The sequence below is a fragment of the Aphanomyces invadans genome (genome assembly GCF_000520115.1).
Source record: "Aphanomyces invadans strain NJM9701 unplaced genomic scaffold supercont1.21, whole genome shotgun sequence".
NCBI lineage: Eukaryota > Oomycota > Saprolegniomycetes > Saprolegniales > Verrucalvaceae > Aphanomyces > Aphanomyces invadans.
The window spans coordinates 1,265,530-1,281,287 of record NW_008580166.1 but is presented as its reverse complement, the minus strand read 5'-3'; the positions used below and the strand labels follow the sequence as shown (position 1 = coordinate 1,281,287).

Here is a 15,758-nt window from a genome sequence, read left to right as displayed (position 1 = left end):
GTTTCAAGGGCAAAGGCCCCCAGGGGAGCTGCCGCGAACGGGCGGCGGGGAAGATAGCATGCCACTTGATGTAACGATCACAACTCTAGAGGAGCGCAGGCACATAGTTATGCCACACGTTGCTCACAGCTCGTCTTTGGAGATTCTATTCCCATATCCATCGCATCTTTGTTGCGCCGTGGGGCAGTTGCGCGCAAACGCCAGAGTGCCCCCCACTCGGTACATGGCCTTCACACTGCAAGGTGGTTTTCAGGGCCACCGTCATGGTCGCAGTCGTAGCATAGGCTCGCGTTCACGAATCACAGGGAATGTCGGGCATATCGTATATGCTTTCTTTGGGCGGAGTTGCCAGCCCAGCACCATTGGATTCGATCGATGTCTCGGCGCGCAGCTGTGCGTCCAGGCAGCAGCGTGATGAGGGGACGACCAACGCGGCTTTCAAACTCACTCTGTTTGCGATAAAGTCACACACTCCTAACACGGAGACGGCCTTCGCGATGGCTCATTGCGGACGTTGTCGTGGGGAGACGAAGCTCGTGGTTGAATTCATTAGAGCAATCGGGGGATGCCTTGGCTAGTTTGAGGGTCGGCAACATGCCGTCGTGGCGAGATTCCTTGCGTTTTTTGGACCTCGTCGTCGAGTCCAAGTCGCTGCGTGGCTTTGGGTGGCAGGGCAGCGGACCATCGTGCACGACCATGACTTGATGTCGTTTCATCGCCATGGCCTGCCGCCGCTGCTGGAGGACGTGAAAAATCTGCACAAGGTCTTGCGGCTGCATATCGGAGTGCAGCCGCGACGCGCGAGAGGATGCTTCTGCTGCCATGGTCTACTCACGCGAAACGGAGCCACGGGCTCAAGTTGGAAAATGGCCATCTCTCGTCAATTGCACAAGATGCACGGCAACCCTGATCTAGGAGAGTTCATGCACACTCGTAACCCAACTATAACTGATCTTGAATCTCTCTAGTCCGCACATCGAGGTGGCGACGTGCCAATCGTGCATCTGACTGAACATACAGAACGGAGAACAAACGGTCGCGTCGGGGGGGGGCATTCCAAGCATGGCGAGCGCAATGTGCCACTGCATGTGATGGCTCCGCCTCTGATGTACGACTTTGGAACCTGAGTCTTGCCCAGGGCACTTGAACATTAAATAGTGGCACCTCGACTACGTGGCCAATGGAGCTGGCAGGTCGATGATGCCTTTGGTCATAAAGGGGAAATGCGCAAAGCGGGGTAGCTTGATCGGGGATGCATCCGCCAACGTAGACGAATGTCTTTTGCGTCCGCCTTTGTAGCCGGTGATGCTTGACGGGGAGAGGGGATTATCCATGTGCTCCTGCCTGGCCGCACGCGCCTTGGCTTCGACTTCGACGCGGCGGCGGCGGAGGCTGGTGAAGTGATCGGCCAACTCGGCATACGACTTGGCATATTGGAGTGGCGTTGTTGGCATGCCGGCGTTTTGAATTGTAGTAACTTGCAGTGAATCTCAGCTGAAGAGCAAGATTCGAAATTGTGCCAGATCAGATTCGTTTTCCGGGTTGCTGCCTTGGACATCCCTCGAGGGAATGGCTCTGGGCTCCAAACTGTAAGGCCCGCAAGCATGCCTCGCTCGTCGTGGAGAGCTATTTCAATGTACCGAGCGTACCCAGCCACTTGGCCCGAAGGAAGCGCTGCTTTTCGTCGCAAAATCCGAGATTCATCCATCGTCCACGTATTTCGTCCAATTGGAACGAATGGCATGTCGGGGGGTTTCGATGTACGGACTAGTCGCCTGGAATTGGACGCGGTCTCTCGGGCGGAGGCCCAACAAGTGTGAGGTAGAACAGGAAGCTTTCGTCGGGATTCGATCATAGCACTTGCACGTGGAGTGCATTGAAGCTCTGGAAGAGAAAACCCAGCAATGGATATTGGACCTCGCTCTGTCATGGATGGGACAACGGGGGCCAAGAGCTGAGGGATACCCCCACCGAGGATGCCATTCCACACGGGTCTGCGCCCGAAACCCCGAGAGTGGACCGAGATGGAGGACTGGTTGTGGCAGGGATTCCCGTGCACGTTGAACTCGGTGCACCCTGCGCCAAGTAGCTGTACCCGTTGTACGACTTGCGACAAAGGCGACTACTAGTACTTCATCTCAATGGACTTGGCGATCATCATAAGCTCGTCCGATCTTTCCATCCTCACCGGGCACGTCGCAGCTAGCATGCTTGCATTCCGTTCTAGAGAGGCATCGCTTGGTTGTCATCACTGGGTGCGAGCTCCACAGACGCTGCTGAGATTGAACATTCACGGCCCTGCACCGACAGGCACGTGGCATGTTCGTCCGCGCGCTGCCCTTTGTCGTCCTCGAGCTCATGGACACTGAAAACAACCATGGCTCGTCGAGTCAATCGCGCCAACTTGCTTCCGTCGCTCTGATGTTTATCAGAGCATCGATTTCCCTTGTGGGAGAGGCCGACGAGTACGAAAATGCATGGACAGGTTCATTCTGCACGTTGTATTTAAGCAGAAGCGGATTGAATCTTCTTGAGCGCTTCCTGGGTTTGGATTTCCGCCGAGAGATACCCTCGCTTTTCAAAGTCCGTGTAATATCCCAACTTCTTGGGCGGAGGGCGGGCGAGTTGCGGCATCGGCTTGCCTTCAAACTTGTGCGGCTTGAGGAGAGCGCGCAGACCCAATCGGTTGTAGTACACTGACTTGATCGAGCCGCCCGCCTTCTCCACGGCTTCAATCGCGCCTTGGGACGCCTGCGACACCTCGATCGTGACGGGTGACGTCAACGCAGACTTGCCCTACAATTCAAGTCAACGTACGTTCACAGGAACGACATGCAGAGCCAACCTTGGCCAGCAGCTTCACCCCGTGCTTCACACGGGAAGTGGTAAGCAGTCCACAGTCGACCAACGTCTTCATCGTGATCGTTTGGGTCGCGTCGACGCGGCCCATATCAATGAACAGTTGCAAACGGTCCACGTTCAGAGTCTCCATGGGGGTGGCCCACTTGTTGTTGAACCCACGTTTCGGCACTCGTTGGTAGATGGGAGTTTGACCACCTTCAAAACCAAGAGCAGGACCCGATCGACCACTGCGGGCCTTTTGACCCTTGTGACCGCGGCCGCAAGTCTTGCCCTTGCCAGAGCCGATACCACGACCGAGGCGCTTTCCCTTGCGAGCAGCACCCGGGTTGTCGGCCAAGTTGTTGAGGCGCACAGGCTCGATCAGAGCGGCAGTGCCAGCAGGCCCGTACGAAGAGAAACGCGCGACCGAGGCTGTCGGCGCGACGGCCATGCGGCTAAAGGCATGTCGGAGAGCGAACATGGTCCAGCGAAGGTCACGATGAGGGTGGGCCAGTGGTGCCTCCTTTGACTGGTGCCGCCATCCAGGGGTTTCATTGGGTGGATTTCCACCAATCCAGCAATCGAATTTGGATTTATCCGGAAATGTGCAATCTGGCGAAAATAATCGAAAAACATGCCAAAGTTTGGTTCATTTAAATGAAAATCTCTGAGGAATTCGATGAATTTTCGCACAAGTCGCAAGCACCACACCACAGCGGAGGAAGCGCGAAGTCTCATGGAAGGGTACCTCCGCTTCCGCAAGAAGTGCAAGGAGTGGCAGGATGGACATGACGTCCTTCTCCGAAAGCTCTCGTCCTTCCACGGTCAACTCGATTCCATGCGTGGGAAGCTCTCTGTCAACGACAGTGCTGTTCTCAATCGCCCCATGGACCCATTCTCCGTCGAGGAGCTGTTTGCGTCCATCCAAGAGATGCCTGCAAAACTGGAAGCGATTCTTCTTGACATGTATGCCATTTATCAAGAAACGAAGAGATCCCAAGCAGATAGAATGGACGGGAACGCTCCTCTGTGCTCCCGACGCGACTACATTGGATTCATCGGTGTCGAAATCGACATGTACGAAGCCGAGTTCCAACACATTGTACGACTTCTTACAGCAGCTCCTTGCACCTCACTCACGTTGCATACGCGCATAGGAAACGGCGGTGAACTCGCTCCACTTCGATACCCCGAGCAACGTGTGGAACACGTACATCACGTCGCTGTCAACGCAACCCTTTCTCGACATGGACGTCCTTTCCGAGATCACCGAGGTACGAACGCGTCAATGCCGCGGACTGGCTCATTCACGATCGTATAGAAACACAATTTTTCGTATCAGCACCGCTTGAACCAACTGCCAGGATAATCCATATTTATGTCATTACCACGTGTTGGGGATTGTGCTCTTGCTCGGAGCTGATAGCGCGGGTACTGGGGAAGGCACTGGAGTCGTCGCCGCTGCTTTGAATTGAGCGGCAATCTCTTCCATGTCTTCCAGGCACAGTCCGTTGAGGAATGCTGTTTGGGCCTACAATCTTGTGAGCATGCAATGAAAGGCGTTCGGAATACCTTTTCAAATTCCTTCCGAATGCGGCCCGATTCCGCAGGCGTGAAGAATTCCTCCAAAAACGCTTCCAAGGCCGTGTTGAACGGCATGTCCACGCGAGGCCGCTTACTCGCTCCTGTGGCACCACGACCATGAATTTGTCGTCGTTCCATTGGAACGTACCTTCACCCAGCTCGGTGATGGACGAAACAGTCTTGACTTCCGTCTTCATATTCAAACACATAAGATCAAACAACTCTCCACATGAGTTTTGTACCTCCGATTTCCATGCCACGCGGCAATGCGTCTTCTTCCGCACCACAGGGAACTGCGCAAGGCGGCGCGAGAACTCGGCTTCGTCCATTTCTGTGATTGCGACGACAGCGTGAGTATGCCCCGCTAAGTACGCCAATGTGGACTATTACCTACGTTAAATCGATAAAACCTAAATCGATAAAAATATTTCAAATTTCCTACATTTTGCAATGCTTCAACGAGAAACTAGAATATCAGGTATTACCGCTTCAAGGTGTCCACAACGCAGGCGCGCATCATGGTGCTGAGGACACCCGCGCACCCGTCCGTACACAGCGTGATAGCTTCCTGGACACGATCGTAGCTGAGTTTTCCCTGCTGCATGAGATGAGTAATCTGTCCTTGGGCGGCCATGAATGCAACAAGCACGTGTGTCGATGCCTGTTCGTCGGTTGTTGGGTCAAGAACGATGTCTCCTTGCCATGCTCCAGCACTGCATGACGCGACCATGTCAATCATCTCGACTCCGGCGTCCACAAGCGCCAACGACGCACACGTAATCGCGGCACTCAATTCGCTGCCATGTCCTTCCAACACGACTGCATGGATGCTCAGCTGGCACTTGGGGAACTTGTTGACGAGGATTGCAGGTTCCAACGCTTGGCGCATGAGGTTGCCAAACTCGGACTCAAACGTCGCCATCGTGGACGGAAGCTTGATTTCACACACGACGGGTTGTCCTTTCGTCTGTCGAGGGTTCATTTCGGCGCGAGGGCCATACACAGCACACACTACGCGCGTTTGGCCATATTCAACGTACGCCGATCCAGCAGCATGACTCAAGACACCACAGCGCATGAAGCACGCACGGAACTCATCTCCACTGCGTCCATCTGTGCGTGGGACCTTCCGTCCGGTCTGTGGAGGCGGAGGTGTCGGCGTGGGCTCCGGGAAGTACACGTTCTGCATCGTAATGGCGGACAAAGGTAGAGATGCACTGGTGGTAGACATGGAGATCCCTTCAATAGCGAATATCCAAATATTCTCTTTTAACAATTATTGGTAGTAAAAGGTTATTGGATACAACGATACTCTGCAAAAGAAGAAAACGAATGTTTTGCCACGTCATTTTTGTAATGACTGGTGCGACTTTGAGCCGAACGTTCTATGAACGCGGGTACAGCTCTTGTCATGCGCCATCACACATGACACAACATCGACAACCAGTGGACTGCGACCGTCGTCGAGTGATCGCCGATAAAATCGGTGGATCGCGGCACTCACTATTGCAAACTGTTTGATGTCCGCAGCGGCAATTCTAGATGTGTCGCAAGCACTCAAAGTGACGCCCATGTGGACTTATCGATCACAACCAGCCCCATGAGTTTTCACCACGGAGAAGACAGCATGTCGTTCCATTCCTCGATATTCGAGCTTTCGGACTTTTTTCTTTCATCGCTCTGGTGGATATCATTGGCTAAAAAAAGGGGGTAAGCAATTTGATTGGACAAAATGATGGAAAAGTACCTCACTAGAAAGGTGGACATTGCATGAAAACGCAGCGCCGCCAAGACGGAGCTGCAAATGCAGAGCTCCCGAGCACGGCGACAACGATCTTCGGGCATTCCGTTGGCATCTCGCTCGCAAAGCCTATCATCACCAGGTACCTCACAACGATCGTGAAGCGTTTTTACTACAGGAGTCGTACGTGTTGTGCTGGACTCTTCACATCATCGGGGTACGCTCTCGAAAGCCCTCTTGGACGGTTGGCACGTAACAGGCACGTTGGGGGGTGGCTGTGGCGCCCCATCGCTGAACTTACGCAGTGAATTGTTCAAGTAGGGCCATTGTGTGCTGGTCACAAGGCAGTTGTTCACGTGTTGTGGGGGCGGCCTTCCGAGGTGGAGTCGTCTCGCCAGAGTAATACGCAACATCAAGGAAAGCGCATGCCAGTGCGAAACCTCATTTCTACTTCCGACCCAGACAATGCAAAGCACATACGCCTCTGCCGCTCACAGCCTGCACGAAGAAGCGCCGTCCGACGAGATTCTGGCAGCGTTCGAGCTCCTCAAGAAGCAGCGGACGGCGGTCGAAGACAAGCGAATGCAAGTCGCGCTCAGTCTAGAGAGTCTCCGCGACGACGACCGCAGGCGAAAGGTCGCCGAAGACGCCCCGCCGCGTGAATTCGCCCGACTCTTCAGCGACAACGTCGTCCCATGTCCAACCGAGTATGCAAAAGAGAAAAGTGCGTAAAACAAAACGTGGTGCCGGGGCTTTGGCGTCGAAAACGACGTCACCGGACCTCCGTCCCCCTGTGTTGCGTTGGGGACAGTGGACGGTCTGGATGGAACTGGATCTGCCACCTCAGGATCGATCGACCCATGCTTCACACAGTCCTTGATTTACACTTTCAACATGATCTCTGGCATATCGCCGCCATGGAGGAGAGGGCCAGTTCGCCAGCTCTACCAAGCCAACAAAGGCTCGAGTATGGAGCTGGAATGAGTTGCTGGCCGTCGTGCGTGGCTGATTCCCGTTCGCCAAGGAGGAGTTGTTCGAGTGGCATGATTGTCTTAGCTACATGCAGATGACTTGTCATGAACATGGTGACTATGCTCGCCCGTTCTCGTGGTGCCAGTGCGTCACCTGCCCCTCTACGTCTGTGGCTCTCAGCGCAATCGCCGCGCAGCTGCCGGTGAGCTACGTCGCTGAATGTCGCACCAACGCAGGTTTCCGTGTGGGTTCATTTTCGAATTGCCATCCGCCGTAACGATGCACGGGTCGTACTTCACGGCGGGACTCCACGGCCTCCACGACGAAGCGACACCGTCCGAGATCCTGGCCGCATTCAAGTCACTCAAGCGCCGTCGATGGGCCATCGAAGTCAAGCGCATGCAAGTGGCGCTCAGTCTCAACATGACCCACGACTTCGAGCGAAAACGAAAGGCGGGCATGGCCGACGACATGGTGTATCCATCGCGTTGCGACGCTGACCCGCCCCAACGACACCCTTGATGGCTCGATTCACCTCTTCATCGCCGTACCCAACTCGCTGCGTGCGTCGTCCTTATCTATATTGTTATAAATTCGTCATTCATTGCGCCATGCTTCTTTTTCGTGCGACGCCTTGGCCCTGAACTCGCTTGAGGATGCACTGCTGAGACGGCGACGCCCTTCCAGGGCCCCTTGCAGACATCCCAGCGACAAAGGGGGTCGGAGAGGTCCTTGGCAACGATCATGGTTTTGCTTCGTCGACGTCCTAGCCATGTCGCCTTTGCTGGAACGTATCGGTGCACGGCGGGAATATCGGTGGATGTGGGGCTTTGCCACGTTGCCATAGGGACCACCAGAAGCCAGCCAGGTGCAGCAGACCGTCGGCACCAAACGGTGAACCGAACGAGACATTACACTTGCTTGAGTGGGACTGGATGTCGCTGGACCCCACATGGCTCCGCAGCGCGATAGACGGCGCTCGTCAATGCAAATCGCAGCGAACGAGATACTGAGGACGACTCCCTCACCATCCCGTGTGGTCGTTAGGGCGATTCATGCCCGGCGCGCGTTGGCGATGTCGACATTTTAGTCCCCCCCCCCCGCCGATTATGCGTACACGAAAAATGGATATTCTGGTGCACCCGTCCATGCCTGTCGCCCGTCGGGCACAGCCGTTGGCTACGGGGGCACCGAAAGAAGCATTCGACTGGCTTTGAGACAGCATCTTTGGGACGTCCGCGGCAGGATTTCGTGCTTGAGACGGTTGTGCTGCCACGTCATGTGTAACAACGTCGGTGGTTGACAGGAGGGTCAGATTCAAAGCGAATCTGGCGTGTGATGGATGACGACGACGACCGAGCTCGAGATCATGTCCTGTTTTAGTCTGCGCCAGCTGGTTCATGCACTGCATATGCTGTGCTGGACAGGCAGCTGGCCTCCACCGCCGCCACATCTGCCTAGCTCCGCTTCCTGGAGCTCGGCCTTGCCGTCGTGCCATGGTGGAAGGCGAGCCTAGACGAGAAGTGTTACTAACTCAGGAGCCATCGCAGTTCCTCTGGAGTGGACTGCACTGGGCGGTGGCCATCGCTTTCGAGACAGCGATGTTCCCAAACTGAACACATTACAAAGCCGCCGCCGCTCCCACCCGCGTCGCCACTCCTCATCCGTTCGACTTGAACATTGGTCATTATCCCATTTCCATTGCCGTCGACACAAAGACCAACGAGCCAACATGGATGTTTGCTACACGTCGGCCGCGCACAACCTCCACACGGAAGCCCCTCCCTCCGACATTGTAGCTGCCATGGAACAGCTCAAGCGCCAACGCAACGCAGTTGAAGACAAGCGAATGCAACTTGCACAGGCGCTCGCGATGGACGATGGCAGCGTGACCAAGGCCGAGAAACAGCCTCCAACGAGCGAGTTTGCACGACTGTTCCAGAACAACGTCGTCCCGACTCCACTCGCGTGAGGATGATGCCACCGACCGACGCCGTCCCCACACACATCGGCGACCTCTATTTAACAGATGAACCCAAATGTATATTCCCATTCAACCTGGCCATGGAACCCAGAATGTAAGAGGAAATGCGTCATGAGCAAGCTCGCCACTGACAAAGCACCAAAGCTACACAAACGTCCATTTGACCGGAACAGCACCCCGCTGCATGTAATTCGCCGTCTGCTGGCCCACGCGGTCGTTTTAAATCACTTGAGTGCTGCTGTGGCATGTGGAGAACTTCAGGTACGGCAACGATTCTCAGCAAACCCTCCGATCTCCTCCTTGCGCTGAATGTTATCCTTGATACTATCCCGATGCATCGTTGGTGGTGTCATCCTTTCCTCGATCGCGGTGGTGTCTGCGGGAACTCGAAGCAGGTGTCATCACAGCGAGTCCACTCGGACGCACATGAGAAGCGCGCCAAGCATGCCTCTCCAGCATGCGTGCCACGTGGACGCCGACTTCCGCCCCCTTTGACATGCACGATGGGCAGACCCTCCCAGAACGCATATCGCTTTTCACAGTATTGTGTGTCCTACGATGCCACGATTTGATTGGTCGGTCCGATCATTGGCTCTGCAATGGCAATGGCTGTGCGGCGTCACCCCCTCTGTTTTTGTATCACTTGGGTTTTGTATGCTCGATTTTCCAAATTTATTTAATTGGAGCCATCGCCCATATTCCGGTGTCCAGTTACTTTTCATTTGCAGGGTATTTGCCATGGTGTCTCTGAAGCTTCAAAAGCGGTGCGTGTGGATGGAGCTGTCCCGGTCGCGAGCGCGCGACGGGGATGTCCCCTTTGTATAAGGCTGATGGTGTGGACGTCTATGTAGTTTGGCCGCCTCGGTCTTGAAGTGCGGCAAGCGCAAAATCTGGTTGGACCCGAACGAATCGACCGAAATCGCGTTGGCCAACTCGCGCCAAAACATCCGCAAGTTGGTCAAGGATGGTTTCGTCATCCGCAAGCCTGAAATCATCCACTCGCGCGCTCGCTTCACCAAGCGCAACGCCGCCAAGCGAAAGGGTCGCCACACCGGCATTGGTAAGCGCCGTGGTACGGCCAACGCCCGCCTGCCCTTCAAGGTGATCTGGATGCGCCGCATGCGCGTGTTGCGCCGCCTTCTCCGCAAGTACCGTGACTCGAAGAAGATCGACAAGCACATGTACCACGACTTGTACATGCGCTCCAAGGGTAACCAGTTCAAGAACAAGCGTGTGTTGATGGAGATCATCCACAAGATGAAGGCTGAATACTTGCGCGAAAAGTCCCTCAAGGACCAATCGGCCGCCCGCCAAGAAAAGGCCCGCGTCGCTCGCGACCGCAAGGCCGGTAAAGACGACAAGCAATAAACTTGTTGGCCCTGAACGACATGGACAAACCCTTGACCCTGCTAAAAAGTTAATGGAGATCGCCCCGGTTTCCACGTGTCTCTTTCATCATGGAACGTCGTATCGTTTGACTCGTCACAAAGCGCGCCGGCCTCCTAAGTCGGCGCGATCTGCCCAGGTAGGACTGTCATTAGTGAGCTTGAAGACAACACTGGATTCACTTGTGATTGGTTTACCGGCATCGACACCACAGGCGCTGGTTGCCGCCCCCAAGCATGGTCAAGGAAGCACTCGTTCTTGACCTCCAGTGGTGCCTGCGACGTCAACGGAGTACGTGTGAGAGGAATCTGTTGCATTCAGTTTCCATCATAGCTGGCACAGAAGCACGACAGCATGCATCGCAGTCGCCACATATTGGGCCGCGGGCAAATTCTGTAGCAGGAATGCATTGTGGTTATAAATCATGGAAGACCGGTCAAGTTGTTTTTCAGCACAACTTGCATGGATTCGGCGAAGGACCTTGGGGAGTTGGTGGCGACTTGGACGACTTTCCGGGATTTCTTTGTCATTCCTTGCCATGGCAAGTGGCTCGAAAGGGAGGACGATGGAAGATCCGGTCGATGCACGCGGGATGCTTTGCAAGTTGAGGACTTCAGCGGGGAGGAGATTCGTTCCCATGAAAACTCATGTCCAAGTGCGGGCATGGACTGTGCGTGTCGACTGGTTTGGGCGGTTCCGGTGAATCCAATCACCCCAAAACGCCATCACGTAGCAAGTTGACTCTCGTGTGCCCTTCGCTGTCACTCGAGGCAGATCTGTGGAAGTGAACGGCCATGAATCACGTCAATTGAGATGGTCGTTCTTGTTCTTGCGGTGGCACGGGTAGGGATGCTTGACGCGTGTGATGCCGACACAAAGCCCCTCTACACTTTTGTCGACCTCGCATGAATGGCTTCTCTCAAACCATACGAATTGGCGCGAGGGGCCGCCGCGCTCGAGATCGAACACCGCGTCCTTCGTGCTCCAATTGGATGAGGTACGTCAGCTAACAAAACAAGAATAAGTTCAAACTAAAATCACAAATGAAGACATGTATTGGTCTCTATCTGTTAAACTCGGCGCGCAACATGGCCATCAAGCGAATGCGACCAGGGAACGGCCATGAAGACCTGACCCGCGTGCTGCACTTTCTACCGCTCAGTTCGGTCTCCAACTTAGCTCAAACATCGGCGGCATGGCACGCCATTGTGCTCAAGTACCATCGCTCGATGGAGCACGACCTTTCCGGTGGACTGGACCAACTTCGTGTTACTGTTGTCAACACCGTCGACTCGGAGCGGTACCCTGTCGGCTTCACGTATCAAGCATCTACTCGTGCATCATCAAGCAGTCTAGATCTTCCTCCGCCACTCCACCGCCATGTACACGTTGAGGTGTTCAAACAGGACCGCACTGGATGGAGCGTGCGGTGCACGGAAGACATCCCTGCAAGCGCATTCATCGGCGAGTATGTCGGCCAGCTCGTCCGCACAGCAACGATGGATCGAACGTCAAGGTACATTGTGAGCATCCGCGAAGAGGCCGAGGACACCGTGTGGCGGACCAATGTGGACGCGCGTCACGTCGGCAACTTCACGCGGTTCATCAACCATTCTTGCTCGCCCAACGCGCGATGGGACACGTATCGAAGTCCGATGACGTTCTGCCCTCGCATCCACGTCTTGTCGCTGCGCGAGATCAAAGCGGGCGAAGAAATCACGGTCGACTATGGAGCGGACCACGGCATCGGTTCGATTCCCTGCCACTGTGGCTCGGACCGATGCCGACGTTACCTGCCCTTTGATAGAACGCTGTAAGAGTGTTCCAGCCTCGTTGACAACGCATGCCTCCGCCATGTCGTTTATGCTGCAGCCATTGGTGCGCTTCAAGGAGAAGCTGCGCGCGCGGCGATTCCGGAATTGGTTGATTCAAATTTACTCCTTCAAAGTCCAGTGTCGTCGAAATAGGCGACAACCAAATGGGCTGCGACCGTCTCCTGCGTGCGCTTTTCAAGATGTTTGATGGTCACAACGCCGTCTTGGACCTCATCTTCTCCCACCAACACGGCAAACGTGCACCCGAACTGGTCGGCCACCTTCATCTGCTTTTTGAGCTGGGGATAGTCCACCCAGTGCACGGTGTGCCCAGCTGACCGCAGCGACGCCGCCAGTTGCATGGCAGGCACGGTCACGTTGCCCACAGGCACCATCTACCATGCCACCGATGAGGTTTACATGACGGCGAGAAACAGTCGTACGGCAATCTGCGTCGGCTGCGGAGGACGCAGCGTCGACAGCGCCGTCAACCTCTCGACTCCGGCGGCCCATCCGATGCACGACGTGGCTGGACCCCCAAGTGACTCGACCAAATGATCGTAACAGCCACCGGCAAGGCAAGCCAGCCCGGACTTTGAGTCGATGAACTCGAACACGGTGTGGCTGTAATAGTCCTACAACTGTCAACGTCAGACTTCCCACGAGGCGGCCACGACCGAGTGTACCAGGCCACGAACGAGTCCATGGTCCAGCGTCGACTCAATGCCCAGTGCGGCTAGGCCATTCAGCACCACGTCGAAGCGCTGTGCATGGAAACCACTTTAGGTTGCATGCGGGCAGAATCAACACACCGTCCGGGCACTATTCGTGAGACTGTCGAGCAACCGCGGTGCTTCCTGGAGCAATTCACGGTCCCGGGCGTCCTTCGAGTCCAATATGCGCAGCACACTGCCGCGCTCGAATCTATCGTTTTCACGTGTGAGATATGGATGCAGCGCGCCGCCGGATCGCACCGGTGTTGGCTGTCGGCGGAGAGCTCGCGCTTAAGCGGGGCCAAAAATGCCGTCAGTGTGTCGCGGTACACTTTTCGACTACGTTATGTGAACACGAGCTATCCAGCACGAGGGAGGACCTTTCCAAGCACCCCAGCGAATGAATTTGCAGCGTAAGGTCCAGCCCAAGCGTGCGTACGACATCGTTCGCCATGGCCAGCACGTCAATGTCAACGTGTGGCCCATTCGATCCAATGTACTCGACGCCTACGTTTGTGTATGTGAACCAGAGAAGCACAACAGAGTACACACCAAATTGCTGGAATTCGCGGTATCGCCCGCGTTGCGGTCGCTCGTAGCTATCACGTGTTAGCAAACATAAAGTGCATCGCAGCACGCACCGAAACATACTGCCCGAGTATAAAACCTTGTGCGGGCCTGCATATTGCAGCCCATTGCTCAGCATCGACCGAATGACTCCTACGGTCACGATAAACAGCCGCCCAAGGCAAAGTGCGCGGTACCTGCGGTGCATTCGGGTCGCAACGTCAAGCTGTTGTTGGAGTGATCACGGAACGTATACATTTCCTACAATTGGAATTCGAGATAGGGTCATGAACATGCCTTGCAGCACCTTGGACACAATGTCCGAGGTCGTGCCAAGGGAGCGTGTGTACAGGTCCGTTGACTCGAGCATCGGCGTTTGGATGGGAGCATATCCGTAGCGACTGCAAGTAGCCTGCATGATGTTCACTACATGCTGCTGCGCCGCAAGCTCTTTTGGCCAAAGGTCCCTTGTGCCACGGACTGCGGCCACTGCCGCTGCCTTCTTCATTGCCATTGCTCCCGCAAACCAGCGGTTCCGGAAAACTGAGCGAAAGCATCCGGAAGTCTTGAAGGGCATTTGAGACTTGTGAATTTAGCATATCCTTGACAATCGAGCCATGAACAAATCGCCCTAGTTGTCATTACACTGTCAAGAAACGTGTCAGATGAGGTGCGTTTGCTGCATGGTTAGCTGGGCATGGAAGGCATTCTTTTGCTTCAGGGAGTGTGGACGTACTTGAATAGTGCTTGGAACTACAGTGCTGGACATAAAGGTTTGGTACACTTGAATTTGAGAGGTACGTCCCAAGACATTGTCGCCACCAGTATCCGTGCTGTGCTACATTGATCCTAAATGCATTGCGAGCACGTCGGTAAGTTTGGATTGCATAGAAGTGGCGTACATGCTGAGAAAGACAACAGATTATATGCAAGACGAGTTTTTTGGCTGGACAAAAGCATTGGACACGTCTTTCAAACCTGCACAACACACTCAATTTTAAAGCTGAAGCAATGAAATTTCACATTAGTACTTAGTACAATTCCCTTTACGACTGAGGACATCAATACACTTGAATTTCATCGAATCTATAAGCTTCAGCAAGTACGAATGCTCGATCGCGTCCCATTGTCGTAAAATTTCGGCTTGCAGCTCCGAAACTGTCGAAAATTGTCGACCATTTGCGTGAACTTTTCGGGCTAATATCCCCCAAACATTTTCGATTGGGTTGAGGTCGGGCGACAATGCCGGCCAGCCCAAAACTGGAATTTCTTGGTCGTCAAAAAAAGCCATCGTCTCCTTGTTGGTGTGAATGCTGACATTATCTTGTTGAAACAAGAAGCCATCGCCATGCTTCTAATGGGCGAACGGTAGCATATAATTTGCTACCGTGTCGCAGTAGGCAAACGAGTCTTGACGACCTTGCAGTACAGAAAGCGACGTACGTCCTTGGGAGGAAAATCCTCCCCACACCATGACGCTTCCACCGCCATTTTGGCGACTCATGAACGACTGTTCATCTTTTCGGAGATCATGCCAGTAAAATTGGAGCCCATCGGGGCCATCCAAATTGAATTTCTTTTCTCCGAAAAGTTTACAGTCGCCCATTTGTCGCCAAAGTCGACGTGGTCTTTGGCCCACTTGACTCTTGCTTCCTTGTGCGCCTTCGTCAGCCGTGGTGTAACCTTGCGCTTCTTGTATTGGAAATGCTCTGAGCGTTTTAAAACGCGGCGAATCGTACGTGGAGATACGTCCAGTTGGAAGTCATGTTGGGTCCTTGATGAGCTGCTCCGACCCTCGGAAGCAACACGGATGACTCGGCGAACGTCTCTGTCAGCCGACTTTCTCGGTCTGCCAGGTATGGTAGACGTCCCATACGTGGAAGAGTTCTTGAGAAAGTTGGCGACAGTGCCATTCGCCAAGAAAAGCTCCTTCGCTATGCGTCGAATCGACCAATTCGCCTGGCGAAAAGCCAAAATGGCTCCTCGTTCTTCTGGTGTCAATCGTTTGCCTTGGGTCATCTATTTATATGTTCTAGTTAACTCTCTTGGTGCTGCATTAAATCAGCTATTCAATGATACCTTTGGTTGTGTCTTTTTAAGTGTAATGTGCTTTGAAACTCGATATACAATGGCTGTACCGATGTTTATTGACCAGG

General features: G+C 54.4%; 10 protein-coding genes across 10 annotated transcripts; 6 read left to right on the top strand and 4 right to left on the bottom strand.

The window, feature by feature from the left end:
- Positions 1 to 2,456: 2,456 nt before the first annotated feature.
- H310_09586 (ribosomal protein L15) lies at positions 2,457 to 3,363 on the bottom strand. Its single transcript, XM_008875688.1, has 2 exons — positions 2,846 to 3,363; positions 2,457 to 2,796 (listed from the first exon to the last, which is right to left on the bottom strand). The coding sequence occupies exons 1-2, from the start codon at positions 3,320 to 3,322 to the stop codon at positions 2,506 to 2,508; spliced, it is 768 nt and encodes a 255-aa protein (XP_008873910.1). The 5' UTR covers positions 3,323 to 3,363; the 3' UTR covers positions 2,457 to 2,505.
- Positions 3,364 to 3,520: 157 nt separating this feature from the next.
- H310_09585 (hypothetical protein) lies at positions 3,521 to 4,242 on the top strand (the record flags this gene model as incomplete). The annotated part of the gene is made up of 3 exons (XM_008875687.1): positions 3,521 to 3,943; positions 3,999 to 4,115; positions 4,163 to 4,242. The coding sequence occupies 3 exons, from the start codon at positions 3,521 to 3,523 to the stop codon at positions 4,208 to 4,210; spliced, it is 588 nt and encodes a 195-aa protein (XP_008873909.1). The 3' UTR covers positions 4,211 to 4,242.
- Positions 3,933 to 4,790, bottom strand: H310_09584 (hypothetical protein). The gene is made up of 4 exons (XM_008875686.1): positions 4,668 to 4,790; positions 4,574 to 4,616; positions 4,414 to 4,526; positions 3,933 to 4,372 (listed from the first exon to the last, which is right to left on the bottom strand). The coding sequence occupies exons 1-4, from the start codon at positions 4,752 to 4,754 to the stop codon at positions 4,226 to 4,228; spliced, it is 390 nt and encodes a 129-aa protein (XP_008873908.1). The 5' UTR covers positions 4,755 to 4,790; the 3' UTR covers positions 3,933 to 4,225.
- Positions 4,791 to 4,815: 25 nt separating this feature from the next.
- H310_09583 (hypothetical protein) lies at positions 4,816 to 5,635 on the bottom strand. The gene has a single exon (XM_008875685.1). The coding sequence runs from the start codon at positions 5,612 to 5,614 to the stop codon at positions 4,907 to 4,909; it is 708 nt and encodes a 235-aa protein (XP_008873907.1). The 5' UTR covers positions 5,615 to 5,635; the 3' UTR covers positions 4,816 to 4,906.
- Positions 5,636 to 6,631: 996 nt separating this feature from the next.
- Positions 6,632 to 6,898, top strand: H310_09582 (hypothetical protein; the record flags this gene model as incomplete). Its single annotated transcript, XM_008875684.1, has 1 exon — positions 6,632 to 6,898. One exon carries the CDS (start codon positions 6,632 to 6,634, stop codon positions 6,896 to 6,898), a length of 267 nt encoding a protein of 88 aa, XP_008873906.1.
- Positions 6,899 to 7,242: 344 nt separating this feature from the next.
- On the top strand, positions 7,243 to 7,660 carry H310_09581 (hypothetical protein; the record flags this gene model as incomplete). Its single annotated transcript, XM_008875683.1, has 2 exons — positions 7,243 to 7,340; positions 7,375 to 7,660. 2 exons carry the CDS (start codon positions 7,243 to 7,245, stop codon positions 7,658 to 7,660), a joined length of 384 nt encoding a protein of 127 aa, XP_008873905.1.
- Positions 7,661 to 8,712: 1,052 nt separating this feature from the next.
- Positions 8,713 to 9,201, top strand: H310_09580 (hypothetical protein). Its single transcript, XM_008875682.1, has one exon. It carries the CDS (start codon positions 8,871 to 8,873, stop codon positions 9,108 to 9,110), a length of 240 nt encoding a protein of 79 aa, XP_008873904.1. The 5' UTR covers positions 8,713 to 8,870; the 3' UTR covers positions 9,111 to 9,201.
- Positions 9,202 to 9,830: 629 nt separating this feature from the next.
- Positions 9,831 to 10,586, top strand: H310_09579 (60S ribosomal protein). The gene is made up of 2 exons (XM_008875681.1): positions 9,831 to 9,886; positions 9,974 to 10,586. Exons 1-2 carry the CDS (start codon positions 9,861 to 9,863, stop codon positions 10,488 to 10,490), a joined length of 543 nt encoding a protein of 180 aa, XP_008873903.1. The 5' UTR covers positions 9,831 to 9,860; the 3' UTR covers positions 10,491 to 10,586.
- A 1,010-nt stretch (positions 10,587 to 11,596) lies between these two features.
- H310_09578 (hypothetical protein) lies at positions 11,597 to 12,498 on the top strand (the record flags this gene model as incomplete). The annotated part of the gene is made up of 1 exon (XM_008875680.1): positions 11,597 to 12,498. The coding sequence occupies one exon, from the start codon at positions 11,597 to 11,599 to the stop codon at positions 12,323 to 12,325; it is 729 nt and encodes a 242-aa protein (XP_008873902.1). The 3' UTR covers positions 12,326 to 12,498.
- Positions 12,414 to 14,134, bottom strand: H310_09577 (histidine-tRNA ligase). The gene is made up of 10 exons (XM_008875679.1): positions 13,910 to 14,134; positions 13,800 to 13,863; positions 13,677 to 13,755; positions 13,588 to 13,634; positions 13,416 to 13,542; positions 13,297 to 13,374; positions 13,135 to 13,246; positions 13,009 to 13,086; positions 12,766 to 12,957; positions 12,414 to 12,717 (listed from the first exon to the last, which is right to left on the bottom strand). Exons 1-10 carry the CDS (start codon positions 14,114 to 14,116, stop codon positions 12,451 to 12,453), a joined length of 1,251 nt encoding a protein of 416 aa, XP_008873901.1. The 5' UTR covers positions 14,117 to 14,134; the 3' UTR covers positions 12,414 to 12,450.
- Positions 14,135 to 15,758: the final 1,624 nt, after the last annotated feature.